Below are 14,796 nucleotides of genomic sequence, written 5' to 3'. Positions count from 1 at the left end.
AGTGGTAAATTACTTTTGAGCGGTACTTTATAGCTCGATTGTATTTTTTGTCTGGTGGTAAGAAGTACGTGTAGTCTCGCCCCATGCATTCAAATGATCTACATGAAAGTTGATATTAAATATTGCATTGGTAATTTTATTTTATAGCCGAATTAAATCCCGCCGCAAAGACAGCGAACGTAACAATTCTTCCAAGTGATGATGCCTTTGGTATCATCAGCTTTGCCCCAGACTCTCTCAGTCGTGTTGTTAGTGAAGGGAGTGGCAGTACTGTGCAATTGACAGTCCGAAGAACACGTGGTTTGTTAGGTCCTTCAAATGTCTACTGGCAAGTGTCAGGACCAGGTGCCCACGATGTGGAGAACACAGATGGCTTTGTTTTGCTGAGTGAATTCAGCAACACCACGCAGATTGCTATCAGGATCAAACAAGATGCTGTATGTTATTTTAGATAATTGTTTACTATCCCTTTCTCCATACCTCCCTCCGTCCGTCAATCTGTCTGTGTGGCTGTCAGTCTGTCTGTTCATCTGTCTGTGTAGCCGCCCGTCTCTCCATGTTTCTCTCTGTACATCTGCTTCCTGTTCCTCTGTCGATCTGTCCGTCTATCTGTCTTTCCGTTTCACCTTACCTCCCTCCCTCACTTACTTTATTTATTGGTGAAGGAATACGCCGGTGTTCAAGAAAACGTCTAGGATCCTCATATCACGTAAAAACACTGTTTTTTGAAAGAATGTATCATTAAAATCACGACTCAGTACTTTCATGTCAAATTATAAATAACACTGTTGAGAACTTTTAACTGTTTTCCAGGATCCCGAGCTTGCAGAGAGTTTTCTGGTTCACCTGATGAACGTGTCTGCAGGCCGCCTAGCAGATGAAGGAACACAGTCCAACATCACCATTCTAGCTAGTGATGATCCGTATGGCGTATTTGTATTTTCTCCTTCTCAACACACAGTCACTGAAAACAACATGACTGTGAACTTGACGATAAAACGCATGTCAGGGAGTCAAGGTGTTGTCAGAGTGAACTACAGTAGCACAGGAGGAAATGCTTCGCCAAATGAGGACTATGTACCCCTCATGGGAGCTGTTGTGTTTAACGACGGACAGACAAATGCTACTGTTAGTTTGATGGTGCTGGATGACGATAAACCTGAAGCTGCAGAGTCCATAATGGTGAATTTAACGAATGTACAGCTGGTTGGAGGCCATCCAGTGTTTCCTGGTAGGTTATGTTTCTTATTTGGATCGTTTTTAGATGGTTCATACAACAAAAGCGAAGAAACTCCTTGAAAAAAATTGCTCAAGTCATTGCCAGTTTCTAAATATTTCAGTATCCGGAAAATATTTGGTATGGGACTTGGATTAAAGCACAGTAATTTACTTGCACGTGTAAAACAATGGAAAACAGTTGATAAATTTGTGATACCTAATCGCTACATGCATGTACATGAGACACTAAAAGAAACTATTTTGTAATTTTTTTTTTGTTTCTTTCAAGTTTTTGTACGCTTTGTCACTTGATCTGACTGATTATTGACACGAACTTGGTACTTTTGTGTTCTTACATTAATCTTCATTGCTTTCTTTTCTTTCATACAAACCAGCACCAGACAATTCCCCTCGAATAGGTGCATCAAGTGTGGTAGAGGTTGTGATAAACAAGAACGACAATGCTAATGGAATCGTTCAGCTGTCGGCAAGTGCAGTCAGCGTCCATGAACCACACACTGGGTCGGTTGTGAATGTCACAAGAACAGCTGGGGATTTTGGCACTGTAAGTGAACATGAGTTTGGAATAAGGTGTAATTTAATGGGACATGCCAAATTTTGCGATTTTTGATGTTCATTAAAGTCATTCTGAACCCTTTTCATACTACTATCATACAGCTTAGAAATTACTGCTATTTCAATTACTGATGTTACACAAAACGTTGTTCGTGCTTTAAGGTCATTCCTCACATTTGCATTGCGCATCCTTACTGCGCATAATTTATGGCGTCATTAGCGCGCGCTTGTGCACACGCATATTGAAAACATGACGGATTTGCCTTGATATTGAGCTCTGTCAGTTGAAAAATGGCTCTAGCTCACCAACGAGCATGGGCACCCCAATTTTTTTCCCAGTCGTTGTAATCAACTAATCATAAGCTTTGCGTGAGATGACTATGTTGAAGTCGACACCCTGACTCAAGTTGTTAAATTTAGTTCCTGATTAATTTTAACCCATAGTTGAGTTTATCTCTAGTAAATCATAGCTCCTAGTGTCAATCAAAATGTGTAAATGTACTTGTATTAAACGGTTTTGTAAATCCTTCTATAAGTAGCTGCATAACAATCTTATTTATTTATTTATTTATTTTTTAATATAAATATAGATGTGGCCCGCCTAGATTAGCCCAGGCTACCTGTGGGTTCGCGCTGTTGCTATTATCAAGCATTTTTTGACTTAATCTGTATATCTATTTCTGTAAAAATTGTAAATATGCGAGTCATAATAATAATAATAAAAGTTGTTGTTGTTGTGAGAAAAGACTGATCCAATTTCTATTGCTGAAAATTGAATAAATAAGAAAAATAGCAGATACACTGTGGTCTTTTCTATTTTGCAGTCGGTAACCACGTCAAGAAATTTGGTTTAAATTTTTAATCAAGGATTTAGCTTTCTGTCTGAATCAAACTTAAACGTTTATTTGTGTCCGACACAATGTATTGACTGTAGTTTAATGCGTGTTCTTATGAGTCCGGGCTTACAAAGATGTTACAATTACTGGGAATGCGTTCTTATAATAAGCATTAAATAATGCCAAAATGGGGCATTTTCAATGCCTCACTGCTCCTTAATGAGCATGGGCACCCCCCTTTTTTATTTCAAAATTGAAGTTATCATATGACAAATATTCAGTGGACAAAGTTTGAACAAAAATCTATTGTCACTTTTATTTCAGAGGAATTACCTTAAGAGCGAAGTTCTATTTGTGCTTTGATATAGTCACTAGATATATGTTTTTTTTTGTTGGAAAGGGTAACATAATTTTTTGACCAGTATAGTTAATGAAAGACAGATTAAGTTGACTTTCCCAAATTAAAATAGGAGATCTTCCTGTCAGTCCTAACACCACTAAAGTTTAGTTTAGTTTAGTGTTGTTGTTGTTGTTTTTTTTTGGCTAAGTCCTCTTTGCTTGTTGTACAGATTCTTGTAGTAATAGGTTCCATCCGTGATGCGCCATATATTGTTTTTCTCTTTTCAGATTTATGTATCATTTGAAGTTGTTGCACTGTCCGCCAATGGCTCAGATTACAAAATCCAGTCAACAAACATCACCTTAGCAGAAAAACAGCGAGAGGCCGGAGTTCCTGTAGACATTGTTCACGACTTGACACCAGAGTTTGACGAGATCTTTCAAATTAAATTGACCAGTGTAGCTGGTGGTGCAGAGCTTGGTTCTCAACGGCAGTGTACAGTTACTATACTGGAAAATGACTATCCTTATGGCTTAATAGGTTAGTGTTGACCTGCACTGAGTATTTTTACTCTAGTGTTCCTTGGAGTGAGGCCTTCAACTTCTGTGAGAGACAAGTGAATGTTTTAAGATTTCACCGATCCACGGCATCATAAGGGGTAGGAAATATCCCGCCACATAACTATATTTAGTAACGCGGATAATGAGGTTTGATGTAACAGCAAACATTGCTGATGAAAGGTTATCTGTCTTTTTACTACTCGAATGTAATTTATGAACAGAATGTTTTGAGTTTTTGCTTAATGCTAACATTAATGTTGATCAGGTGGCTTTCATGTTGGTACGTTACTGATTCGTAAGGGAAGTGTCATTTCATTTCATGTAAGACGGTTACATTTATATAAAATCTAGATCTGAGCTAATGACTGGACAAATACCGCTAACCTGACAGGAAAATTATATAGTCCATGGTTAGCAGACAGGACTTTCTTTCTGCTTTCTAAGAAAGAGAAAACAATGCATCCGTTTGAAAAATCAAGTCAAATTTCTGTTTAAGATCTGCGTGTGTATCCTTGGTTGTTGTGAACAGGCAAGCTTCCATTCATGATTTTTTCCTTTAGGCTTTGACAATGCTTCATTGTCGAAATCAGTCGTTGAGAGAAGCACACTCAGCCCAGAGACGCTGACAGTAAAACGGCGATTTGGTCTTCGAGGTGGATCCCGAATTCACTGGGAGGCGCGGTTGGAGGGGGTGCTAGCTAATGACGATATTGAACCAGTCGAGGGCGATCTTGTATTTGCTCAGGGAGAAGACGCGAAGACAATAAATTTTAATGTTAAACCAGATGCTACACCTGAGATTCTAGAAGTAAGTGATCATTTAAAAATATAATATGTTCTTAACTTGTCTTCTCTTAGGATAAGTTTTCAGATGAAGAGGAGTGTGATCATTTGACTTGAAGCGGGTTGTTCAACCCTGGTTGAATGGTCCCAGCATATTGATCCAACATCTTCCATCATTGTTGGGCCTTCTTTGTGTTTCTTTTTTGACCAACCAAAGGAATGTAAAATGGTTAGCACGTGGCTTGTTCCACATGGCTTCGTCGAGTGAAATGGAAGGTGTTTAAACATGAGTCAAACTTGTGTTCCAAGATGTCTCAACCGGATGTTCAAACTGTTGCAACATTTTCACCCAAGAAAGGTGGATGATGGTGGATCAAGATGTTCAGACAATTTGAGGAGCGAACAACTAAAAAGCTATTGCGTCATGAGTGCAGTCAAAGCCGAAATAAATGTACAAAATCATATCACAAAGAACTTTGTTGGGCTCCATGACCATTCCCCTCTTGTAACTACGATCGGGCTTTTAGAGTTTTTCTTTTTGTTGGACTCCATAAAAGTTCCCTACTATTAACTAGGATCTGGCCGGTAAAGATTTTGTTTTTTACTGATGAATGATCGTCATTGTTTATTTTAGTCTACTTTGACTATTTTATTAGTTTTCATTTGTTTATTTTGTTTTATTTTATTTTGTTTTGATATTTTGTTTTTCTTCTTTTATTTTATTTTGTTTTGATCACCTTCAACAGCCCTTGGACAACAGTTCTGTAACCGTAAGCATGCTGAGATAAACATAAATGGCTTTGAAGAATAACTTTAAAGAAAATCTATTACTTTGATATTTTAATAAAACTAAATAACTAATAACTAAAATAACTAATAACTAAAATTAAACGAGGAATAAAACTGTATTTTTGGGACCATCTAGAAGAGGAAATGCTAAAAGAATAATTTTCATTTATATGAACTATATGATTTAAACTGTCAACACAGCCCATAAGGAATATCTTAGGGCAGTAAAATAAACATATCTAAACCATTGCATATTTTTTGCGTTGTGTATAACACAATTTTTATAAACATGAAAATTAATATGTACCTAGTTTCACAGATACTGATAGCATCAACTTTTGGTATCAAGTAGTGATGACACGGAAGACAGATTATAATTGTGACTAACATTGAAAGTAGCCACTCCTTTAATAATTAACCATTATAAGATTATTGATAAACTCAGAGTTATGATTTTCCACCTTTTAACTCAAAATGTCATGATGTGGCAATTACTTCTTTAAACCTTTGTCTCCTAAACACTGCCAAAGTACGGGTAGAGCTTTGATAGAATTGCGTAGATTTTTCACTTAGAGATTATAACTAACAAATAGGTGATACTACATGAATTGAACTTACAAACTCAAAAGTCAGAACTGCTTTCATGGACTACTTTACAGAACTACTTTACATGACCTCCGTTTTGACTTTGGCATAATATGTTTCCTCTTACTCTAGATAATCAAGTTCAACCTGACCTCAGTGACATCTTTGTCAGAGGGGACCCCATCACTAGATCAGGCAACTCGAGTTGCCAACGTGCGAATTGAAGCTAATGATGCTCCCCATGGGGTGGTGGAGTTTGCACAATCCAGTTACAATGCCTCTGAGGGAAGTACAACGTACCTGTTGGTCTTACGACAGTTTGGTACAGCAGGCGATATCAGAGTATTCTACAGGTTTGTGCTTATTTTAATACTTCCTTACACTCTGCCGGGGAAAGTGGACGCTCATTTTGCTTGAGTACGATTTTCAGGAGCCAAAAAAAAAAAGTGTTCTCTTTGATCGATTATTGAACACAGTGGCCCAGATTGAAATGATTCTAGAATGCCATGCTTACATATTGTTTTTAATTTTCAGACACGAGATGTGATCTGTAAGTTATGTAAATTATCCTGCAAATTTTTGACCGATGTTTTCTCAATAATTAATTTCAGTCTGAAAAGCAACGCATTGTGGAGTCTGTGATCTCTATTTTTGCTCATATTCTTGGCTACAAAGCCACACTTAATTGTGTTGATGAACACATACACGTGCCATTTGATCGTATTGTATGCTACTTGAAAATCGTTGAAACAGTTGTGGAGAAATTCGTTTTTGTTGTACATGTAGCACTGTAGTAATTTGTTGCTTGCGGCTTTCACAGCACTGTGGAGCATGTTGGAGGGAATCAAGCAGCGCCAAACGTAGACTACAATGCCACAACAAACAGCTCTATAATGATCCCCAGTGGACACGACTCAGCAAACATCACTATTTCAATCCCTGATGACCTCAACCCTGAACTGGGAGAAGTATTTGATGTGATTTTGGAACATGTGGAATTGGTGGGACAGTCATCGCCTACCCTTCCACCTCAGCTTGGTGGAAACCAGAGGGCTGCAGTGACAATAGTGACCAGTGACGATGCACATGGTTTGATTGTCATCAAAGCTGTTGATCCAGATCCTGGGAGTCATGGCAGTCGCAAAACAGTAAATGAAACTGAAAACTTGTTGGTTCACTTTGCTATTGAAAGACTCAAAGGTAATGACGAATTTCTCCAAAGGATAATAGATTTCAAACTTGTTTTTGAAAAATGCTTTCACATTCAATTTGAAAATTAAAAAAATTCCAAATTTCATTTTCAAACATACTGACAAGCACGCATCACCACTCAAATTAACTGTGCTATGCAATAGTTCGAATGTTCACACTCTAGGATTTCATGCCACGTACAAAATTACCTTTAAATGGAAGGAAACCTGAAAATTAAAGTTTCCTGAGATAGAAAAACACAAAGAGATAGTAATAGAACATAAAGAAACAAGGATGGTTAAAGATAGAAAAGGTTAAAACGGATGACAAACGAACAAAATTTAGGCTAAACTTTTCAATATGCGCAAATCGTGACAGCTCCCTTAAAAGTTAGAACAGCATTCTAGTGGTCGAATTAAGATGTGGATCTAGAAGATTAAGTTTTTTCAAGCTTCATGTCACTGCATTGACAAAATAGTTCTCTTGCTGGGACATGCGCACATTTCGCAAAAGACTTGGTACAAGGAGTTTGATACATGCGCATCGAAAATGGTGTCTTGTATGCGGAGGTGATTTTCATTTTTAATTTATATTGTGACCTAATTTTGCTTCTTTTGTTACATGTATAAAACTATCAGAAAGATTAACAAAACAGTGGTTCGTGCAAAGATGTTTACTTAGTAAAAAGCCTGTTAATCACGTTGAGCCTCATTCTTCACTCTAATTGCAGTTTTGAGACATTGTCGTGTATTTTGTGAATACGTAGGTACCATTGGTCGTGTGACGGTTGATGTAGAGGTACAACAAAATGGTGCCACTATCAACAGTGACTTCATAGCGAGTGGGTCGACATTTACATTTAACGACAAAGACAACAGTAGCAAGAGCTATTTCATAAGCATAAAAAGTGATGACATCCCAGAGGCCGACGAGGAGATTATCATCAAGCTGGTCAATCCAACTGGTGGTGCAACAGTAGCACCAGGTCTGGGAAACAACGTGACTGTCATCATCCAAGCAAACGACGGTGTCGCTGGACAAGTTGGATTTGATGAACAGTCCAGGTCCCTTGTTGTCAAGGAAGGCAGCCAGGTTTCCTTGACTGTTAACAGAACCCAGTCAGTCGGACGTGTCTCAGTTGACTGGCATGTGTCCGGGCCAAATGCTTCATCAGATTTTGATGTCATTAGTGGTACTGTCACTTTGAATGAGGTAGGTATATTCATGCTTTGTATATCAATAAAAATGCAGAGAAAAGTTTTGGAACTGCAAAGTTAATTTATTTTTATTGTTTTCTCGACGTTCAAGAAAGGGGCTTTTACGTGACGTTAATTTTGAGCTGGTCCACGTGAATATTGATCCTTATTTTCAGTAAATTGGAGGTCTCTCTTTGGTATCATTACAAAAGATTGAAGTGAATTGGGGGTGAACTTCCACTTATTATTGCAGCTCTAGATGTGAGCGATGTTATTCCGCGAAGACAGTCAGGGTAATTCTCAGCTATATTTTTTCCAGGGTGAAACATATAAAGCCATAGACCTAACAATCCGGAATGACTCCACCCCAGAAACTCATGAAGTGTTTGTGGTCCAGCTGAGCAACATTCAAACCTTCGACATTGCGTCGACTGGCCAAGCCAGCTTCATTCCAGGAAAAACAACTGCAACGATTAGTATCAGTGCTAGTGACAGACCCCATGGTGTTGTTGAACTTGAAGCTGGATCACGGTTGGTGTCTCGAGCAGATGAGAAGAACTTTACTCTGACGGTGTCCAGGCTGTTTGGAAACATTGGTAGGTGGTAACTTTGCGGCCTACAATTTTTACATTCCGCAGAACAAGCAGTTTTCAGTTTACAGCTATATCCCTACCTCCAAAAATTGACCCAAGCATAGGCTTTCATAGAGAGTCTTCATTGACGTGGCTTCTTAGTATGACGGCAAGATGACGTAATGCCATGTGTGTGTGCGTGTGCCAAAGTGACTTCCTAATTAACACCAGAAATTGTTGGTTTAAGTTGTATCAAGCGTCCTTCTTGGAGTATAACTTAGGATCCCCCTGGTTGGGAAGCTAGTCCATTACAGCTCCCCCCCCCCCCCCCAGGAACTGCATCAAAAATTGCTGGTAGCCAGTTGTATTCCTGGGTAGATAGACTTACTGGAAGAGTGGTCTTGCCGCAGGTCAGCCACCGGCTCAAACCTTTCTATTTCAATCCAGAGTTCAAGAATAACGATTAGGCCACATTTTGAATGTACTATAACAATACATGTAGTTCATTTATATCAAGCTCAACAGATATGTCAGTGTAAAATGCCATGCTTATGAGCCACTTTCGCTAAGTAACCTTTATTCACATTGAGATTCATTCAGATACCCTAACAAGGATTTGTAACCAAGGTTTGGAACTGGCCTCAGTTTGTTGATGATACCAAATCAACTTATGTTGATGTTATTTTACCCGTCAGGTGCCATAAGAGTTTATTTTGAAGCCGTACGTGGCAACATTACAGCGCTACAATCCGACCAGGGATTGGCCTTGCCCGGAGTTGACTTTGTCGCTGGGAAGAGAAGCATTGTGATTGGCAACAATGAAGATGTTGGCTCCATTCCTGTTTGGGTCGTAGACGATGACACTCCAGAGCTCGGTGAAGTGTTTTTAGTGAACATTACAGGAGTGGAATTGGTGAATACGTCACAACTGGGTAACACCATTCCGCCCAGCTTGGGAACACACCGTGTTTCTCAGATCACGCTGTTGCCTAATGATGATCCTAATGGAGTGTTCAGGTTTCAACAGGAAAGGTAATACAAAGGGAAATGCTTTCCGAATCCCATCAATAGATCGTCAAGCAGACAAGTGATGTGATTAGATGCAACCATCAACTAGGGGATTATGTGGTGATATATCACCAAATTCATGACCATTTGAAATGAAAAGAAATTGATGGAAATCAGTTATAGAATCTTAAAAAATTAGATCTAGACTGTGAACAGAAGTGCGCGTTAATGCGATTTTGAGTATTTTATACATACATGCGTACTTTATTTTTGCCTCCCCAGTGGGACTTTTCAGGAACAATGACTTTTAGCACGGTATAGCAGAGTGTAGTACGGTATAGTCATTTTGGCTAAAGGAGCAGTAAAGGCAACCTTTATTCACAGTTTACTCAGATAGACAACCATGGGCACCGAAACATGGTACATTTTTGAACTTGAAACGTTACATTTTGGTATGGCATCCGTGACATAAATGTAGCTTCTTCCGCCCACCAGCTGACTGGGTGTGTTACTGTTCATGTGGAATTTACATCTTGGAAAATAAGTTTCACGTTTTCCCCTTGCAGATGATTCATCTAAAAGAAAGTGTAGGTGCTTTTGAATTTTGCCTGGTTTCATAGCCAGGTTTCATTTGAAAGACCTTGGCAACATTGCAATGCTCATGTGCCCATGTGAGCCACCAAGAGATATTCTGCATTTTCAAAGGACGTATTACCCAGGACTAATTTATTGAGTTACCCAATTTAATGTGGAAGATTCCTTTTCTCTAAGGTTAATTCGAACATGCTAATTATTATTTTTTTTTAAATAGGGTGTATCTCACAGAGTCACCAAATCCCTACAGCCTTTCCGTGTTACGTGATAAAGGAACATTTGGTCAAGTTCAAGTCAACTATTTCGTAGTGCCAAACTCTGCTGCTCGGGATGATTTCAACATAACAGGTTGGACTGGTCCTGAAGTAACCCTGGTGTTTCCAGATGGAGTAAGCAAACAAGACATCACAATATACGCGATAGACGACAGTTTATCTGAAGGTGATGAAACTCTTCAAATTGGCTTAGCTCGAAACTCTCAAGGTACAGCCATTGGAGCTCCTTCCACACTTGATGTTGTAATTCGTGCTAATGACGATGCTTATGGTGTGTTTAATCTTGCGCCATCCTCCTTGAGTAAAACAATCTCGGAGCCCGGCACAGGACCTGTCACTGAGGCAGAGTTTGAGATTGTTCGAAGCGTTGACTCGTACGGAACTGTGACTGTGTATTGGGAAGTTCTCAATGGTTCTGCATCAGCAGATTTGTCTCCAGTTAGTGGAAATGTAACGTTTGCGGATGGCGACACACAGAAGACGTTTAAAACAAAAGCCTTGCTTGATTCTACACCAGAAAAGGCAGAAACGTTTGTTATAAAGCTGAATATCTCTGGTGAGTTGAAAAGTGTATTTCAAATTCTTCAACTACAAATTTTGTTGTATAAAATGTTTCAACGATGGAATATGTAATTGTAGAAATTGAGGTGAAAACATTAGGGAATTTACGTTCTCAAGACTGGAAATGGTGGAACATTAAAATGTCATCTAGTACCCAGCTCCACCCGTTTTTCGAAATGTGGTTCATATTTTTTCTTGATTACGTGTTGAGTTGTCAGAAATGTGACTCAAGACTTAGCTATGCTTATTAAATGGTGGTTTAATGAAGTAGCACTTTTAGATGCGACAAGTACTTCGTGAATGAGGGGCAATGAAGGAAGTCAAAACGAGTGCAAACACTGAAGTATTAATGCCCCACTCACACAAGCTAAACTAGGTTAACTAAATCAGATTTAAGTTTCAAACCACCTTTCTAACATATTTTAATCAAACAGGTTTTTACCTTGTTAAATTGTGGGGTGTGCATGGTAATAGCAATTAACCTTGTTTTGTTAAACCAGTTTTAAGCATGTTTAACATGCTGGTGTGAACGGGGTATTACACTGAATCGTTACTTGGCGACTAACATTGAAGATCAACTGATTCTTTTCTGGTTTTATTTCTCAAAGGGAACGGACGATTAACACAGCCATATGAAGCACTGCTGACCATAACCGAGAATGACTCACCGTATGGAGAACTGGAAATAGTGTCCAGTTCCTCAATGAGCAGCTCTGTCGACATAGAAGAGGACCAAGGTATTGTCAAGGCCAAAGTCATTCGCAACAAGGGAGACTTCGGAAGAATAACGCTAGATTACAAGACAATGTCGCAAACGGCCAGCTCGACGTCTGGGAATGTTGTTCACTTTGATAAGCTACAGCAGTTGAAGACAATGGGCGCGTACAGTTGGCATGCATTTTCTGCTTTTGGTGATGAATATGTTTTGCTTGCTAGTAATAACAGAACTGGACCTTTACCTTCTGAAGTTGATGATGTTGATATGGGTGAATATTTTGGTTCTGCCTTGTTCCGTTGGCAAGGGGTACTTGTGCCTTTGCAGGTGAGAATGCTGTGTTGCTAGCAAAGGGTGCCAATAGTCCAGTTTTAATGTGGCTAAATGTAATTTAGGCACAGTTAAACCAATCGAAAATCTTCTCTTAACACGATTCTGTGATCGCTGTGTTTCATTTTAGACCATTGCTACTGATGGAGGAGTGGCCTGGGACTCTCTGGTTGTCGGAGACCAAGTTTACCTGGCAGTTGCCAATCATGGAAGCAAAGGACGGTACGAGACACACTCCAGAATCTACACCATGGACAGCACTGCTAAATTGACTGTTATTCAGAACATTTCTACTCAAGGAGCATCTGATGTCAAATTCTTCCATCCTCCTGGACTAAGTGATATCTATCTTATTGTGGCAAACCAGATTGATAACGCTGGACAGACGCACATCAGTTCCCAGGTAATGTGTCTCGGCTGTCTGAGGTTATTGCGCACTTTCAGAGATTTAATGTAAATCTTAATCGTAGGGTGAACAGGTTTGTAGAACAGCCCAGTTCTACATTGGTGGAATGCTAAGCTGCTTACACCAATAATTTGGATTTGGGAAGGGGTTGGGTGTGTGGGGCGAGTGAGGTCAAGGAGTAGTCCAGCAGCTTCAGGTCAATTCTGAGTGCATATTGCTTCGTCCTCGCCTAGTCTCGATCTTTTTACGGCATCACCTTTTGGATTTGAGCCCGTGCTTGTTACAGAATAGTGTGCGGAGAAATTTCCAGTGCACGCATGTTCGTCTTGTACACATTTCCACGTCAAATCCCCTGGGAATGCCACAAGTTTTCTATAAGCGCTCACTATAACCTGGGAATGCATGGAGTAACTCAGTTTGATCCCTTTATGTTTATGTTTAATCATTTCAGCTTTCCGTTGTTTTTTACTAAACTGTTCCGTCCTGTTTCTCATATCCAGGTTTACAAATGGCAGGGTGGCAAATTCGTTCTCCAAAATGCCAACCTCGACAACACACGCAGTGCGTCTAGTCTAGCTGTCTTTGAAAACGCCGGAACTCTAAAAGTCGCCATAGCTTTCTTCAATGACACTACAAGTTCACAAAGCTACCAAACGAAATCACCTATTTACGAGTGGGAAACGAGTTCAAACACATTCGTCTTACTGCAAGAAATTGACACAAATGGTCCATTAGGAGTGGAGTACTTTGAACACAAAGGAGGGCAGTACTTAGTGTTTGCTAATTCCAAGGCGTCAGTGGAAATATTCCAGTGGAATGGAATCAGGTTCAACAGTGTGCAGCTCCTTCCTACCTCACATGTTCTGTCAGCGAAACCATATGCTGTACTTAACAATGGTAATATTTGTAATGAATTTTGTGTTAGATTGTAAAAGGTCTTGGTCATTGCTGCGACATGTCATTTTGCTCTGTTTTAGTTTCTGCTCATGCAGTAAATAAGCTTGCTAAGAAAAAAAACTAGTAAATATTAATTCATTTAGGGACTACTCTTAATATACACAATTTATATGTGCATAATAATCCACCATCTTAGACACACAGTGCGCTGCGCGGGGCTGTGCATTTACCCTTAATTCGTAGCGCACGAAAACCTTAACAACGCTCATTAAAATAATACAGAAAAGCTCTAACAAATCTCATATACACGATGTCGACTTTCCTTATGCCTTATGGGCTGTGTTAGCTTTAATCCAGAATTCCCGAGGGGTATAGACTGGAAGATGCGCATGGTACTGCAGCAAAATGTACAGCGGCCATCTTTTTTTCTATGTAAGAGTATCTAAAGCCCAAATAGGAATACCGAAATTGCTTTACAATAGCTCATATCGTTTGTGTTTCTTTGGAGAGTGTCATTCATCGCTTGAAAGTCTAAATTCCTTTTACATTTTTCCTTCTTTTCAGCTTATATGGTTACCGTGGAGATGAGTGGACATGTGAACGTTTACATGTGGGACGATGCATCGAAATTCACTCTTCAAATGGCAAGTAAAAGTACTCTTCCGAGTGACAACTATACTCCTTTCAAGATAAATCCTTTACTGTTTTACATACATTTGCTTGTAATGGGCCTGAATTCCCAAAATAGAAGTAACACCGAGTGTGTTTGGCTACTTTAAAAAGACATGGGACGTTTATTACTGAGGGCAGTTATAATGGACTTATAAAAGTTATTCTAGAGTTGCAAAGATCATCTCTAATCACTTCAACACAATTATAGTTACGAAAACTGTATACTGCGTCTGTCCTTTTACATCATGTCAATAAGAAAACCTATGAACTAAAATTTGTTCCCTCTTTCCTTTCAGAATACAACCGTTGAAAACGCCCAGGGTTCCACCCCCGTAGTTATCAATGATCCAGTGGCTGGTGAAATGGTTGTGTTTGCTGTGGTAGTGTCTGGGAATGGACTCTCACCCATTCTCCACCCGGTCAGCCTGTCAGCTGAAGCTGATTTCATCCCCAGGTGAGATTCATGATCTTGTACTTTGCATGTAAGATTTGAGGGTAGCGCTATTCACTTCAAGTAAAGTGTTATTCTTGCAGGAGAATACGATATTCTAATTTACTTTCTAAAGGAGTTACGCCACAGTTTGCGCATGTTGAAAAGTTTTATTGTTTAGCCTAAATTTTTCGAATTAATTTTGTTTGTAATCCATGTTAATCTTTGTTCTTTTACGCTTTATTATTATTATTATTTATTA

General features: G+C 39.2%; 1 protein-coding gene across 2 annotated transcripts in view; it reads left to right on the top strand.

Annotated features, from left to right (window-relative positions):
- LOC145497719 (adhesion G-protein coupled receptor V1-like) overlaps window positions 1–14,796 on the top strand; it is a 75,144-nt gene that overhangs the window by 27,596 nt on the left and 32,752 nt on the right. For both annotated transcript variants that reach the window (XM_081477563.1, XM_081477555.1), the window contains exons 27-42: window positions 148–437; window positions 814–1,231; window positions 1,614–1,783; window positions 3,258–3,510; window positions 4,091–4,338; window positions 5,820–6,040; window positions 6,508–6,887; window positions 7,645–8,090; window positions 8,394–8,670; window positions 9,342–9,678; window positions 10,466–11,079; window positions 11,693–12,126; window positions 12,260–12,532; window positions 13,036–13,432; window positions 13,997–14,076; window positions 14,401–14,558. In XM_081477563.1, coding sequence (XP_081333689.1) covers window positions 148–437; window positions 814–1,231; window positions 1,614–1,783; window positions 3,258–3,510; window positions 4,091–4,338; window positions 5,820–6,040; window positions 6,508–6,887; window positions 7,645–8,090; window positions 8,394–8,670; window positions 9,342–9,678; window positions 10,466–11,079; window positions 11,693–12,126; window positions 12,260–12,532; window positions 13,036–13,432; window positions 13,997–14,076; window positions 14,401–14,558 — 4,996 coding nt within the window. The remainder of the gene's footprint in view (window positions 1–147; window positions 438–813; window positions 1,232–1,613; window positions 1,784–3,257; window positions 3,511–4,090; window positions 4,339–5,819; window positions 6,041–6,507; window positions 6,888–7,644; window positions 8,091–8,393; window positions 8,671–9,341; window positions 9,679–10,465; window positions 11,080–11,692; window positions 12,127–12,259; window positions 12,533–13,035; window positions 13,433–13,996; window positions 14,077–14,400; window positions 14,559–14,796) is intronic.

The sequence above is a fragment of the Orbicella franksi genome, chromosome 1 (assembly GCF_964199315.1).
Source record: "Orbicella franksi chromosome 1, jaOrbFran1.1, whole genome shotgun sequence".
In the NCBI taxonomy this organism is placed as follows: domain Eukaryota; kingdom Metazoa; phylum Cnidaria; class Anthozoa; order Scleractinia; family Merulinidae; genus Orbicella; species Orbicella franksi.
This window is presented reverse-complemented; position numbering and strand designations above follow the sequence as displayed.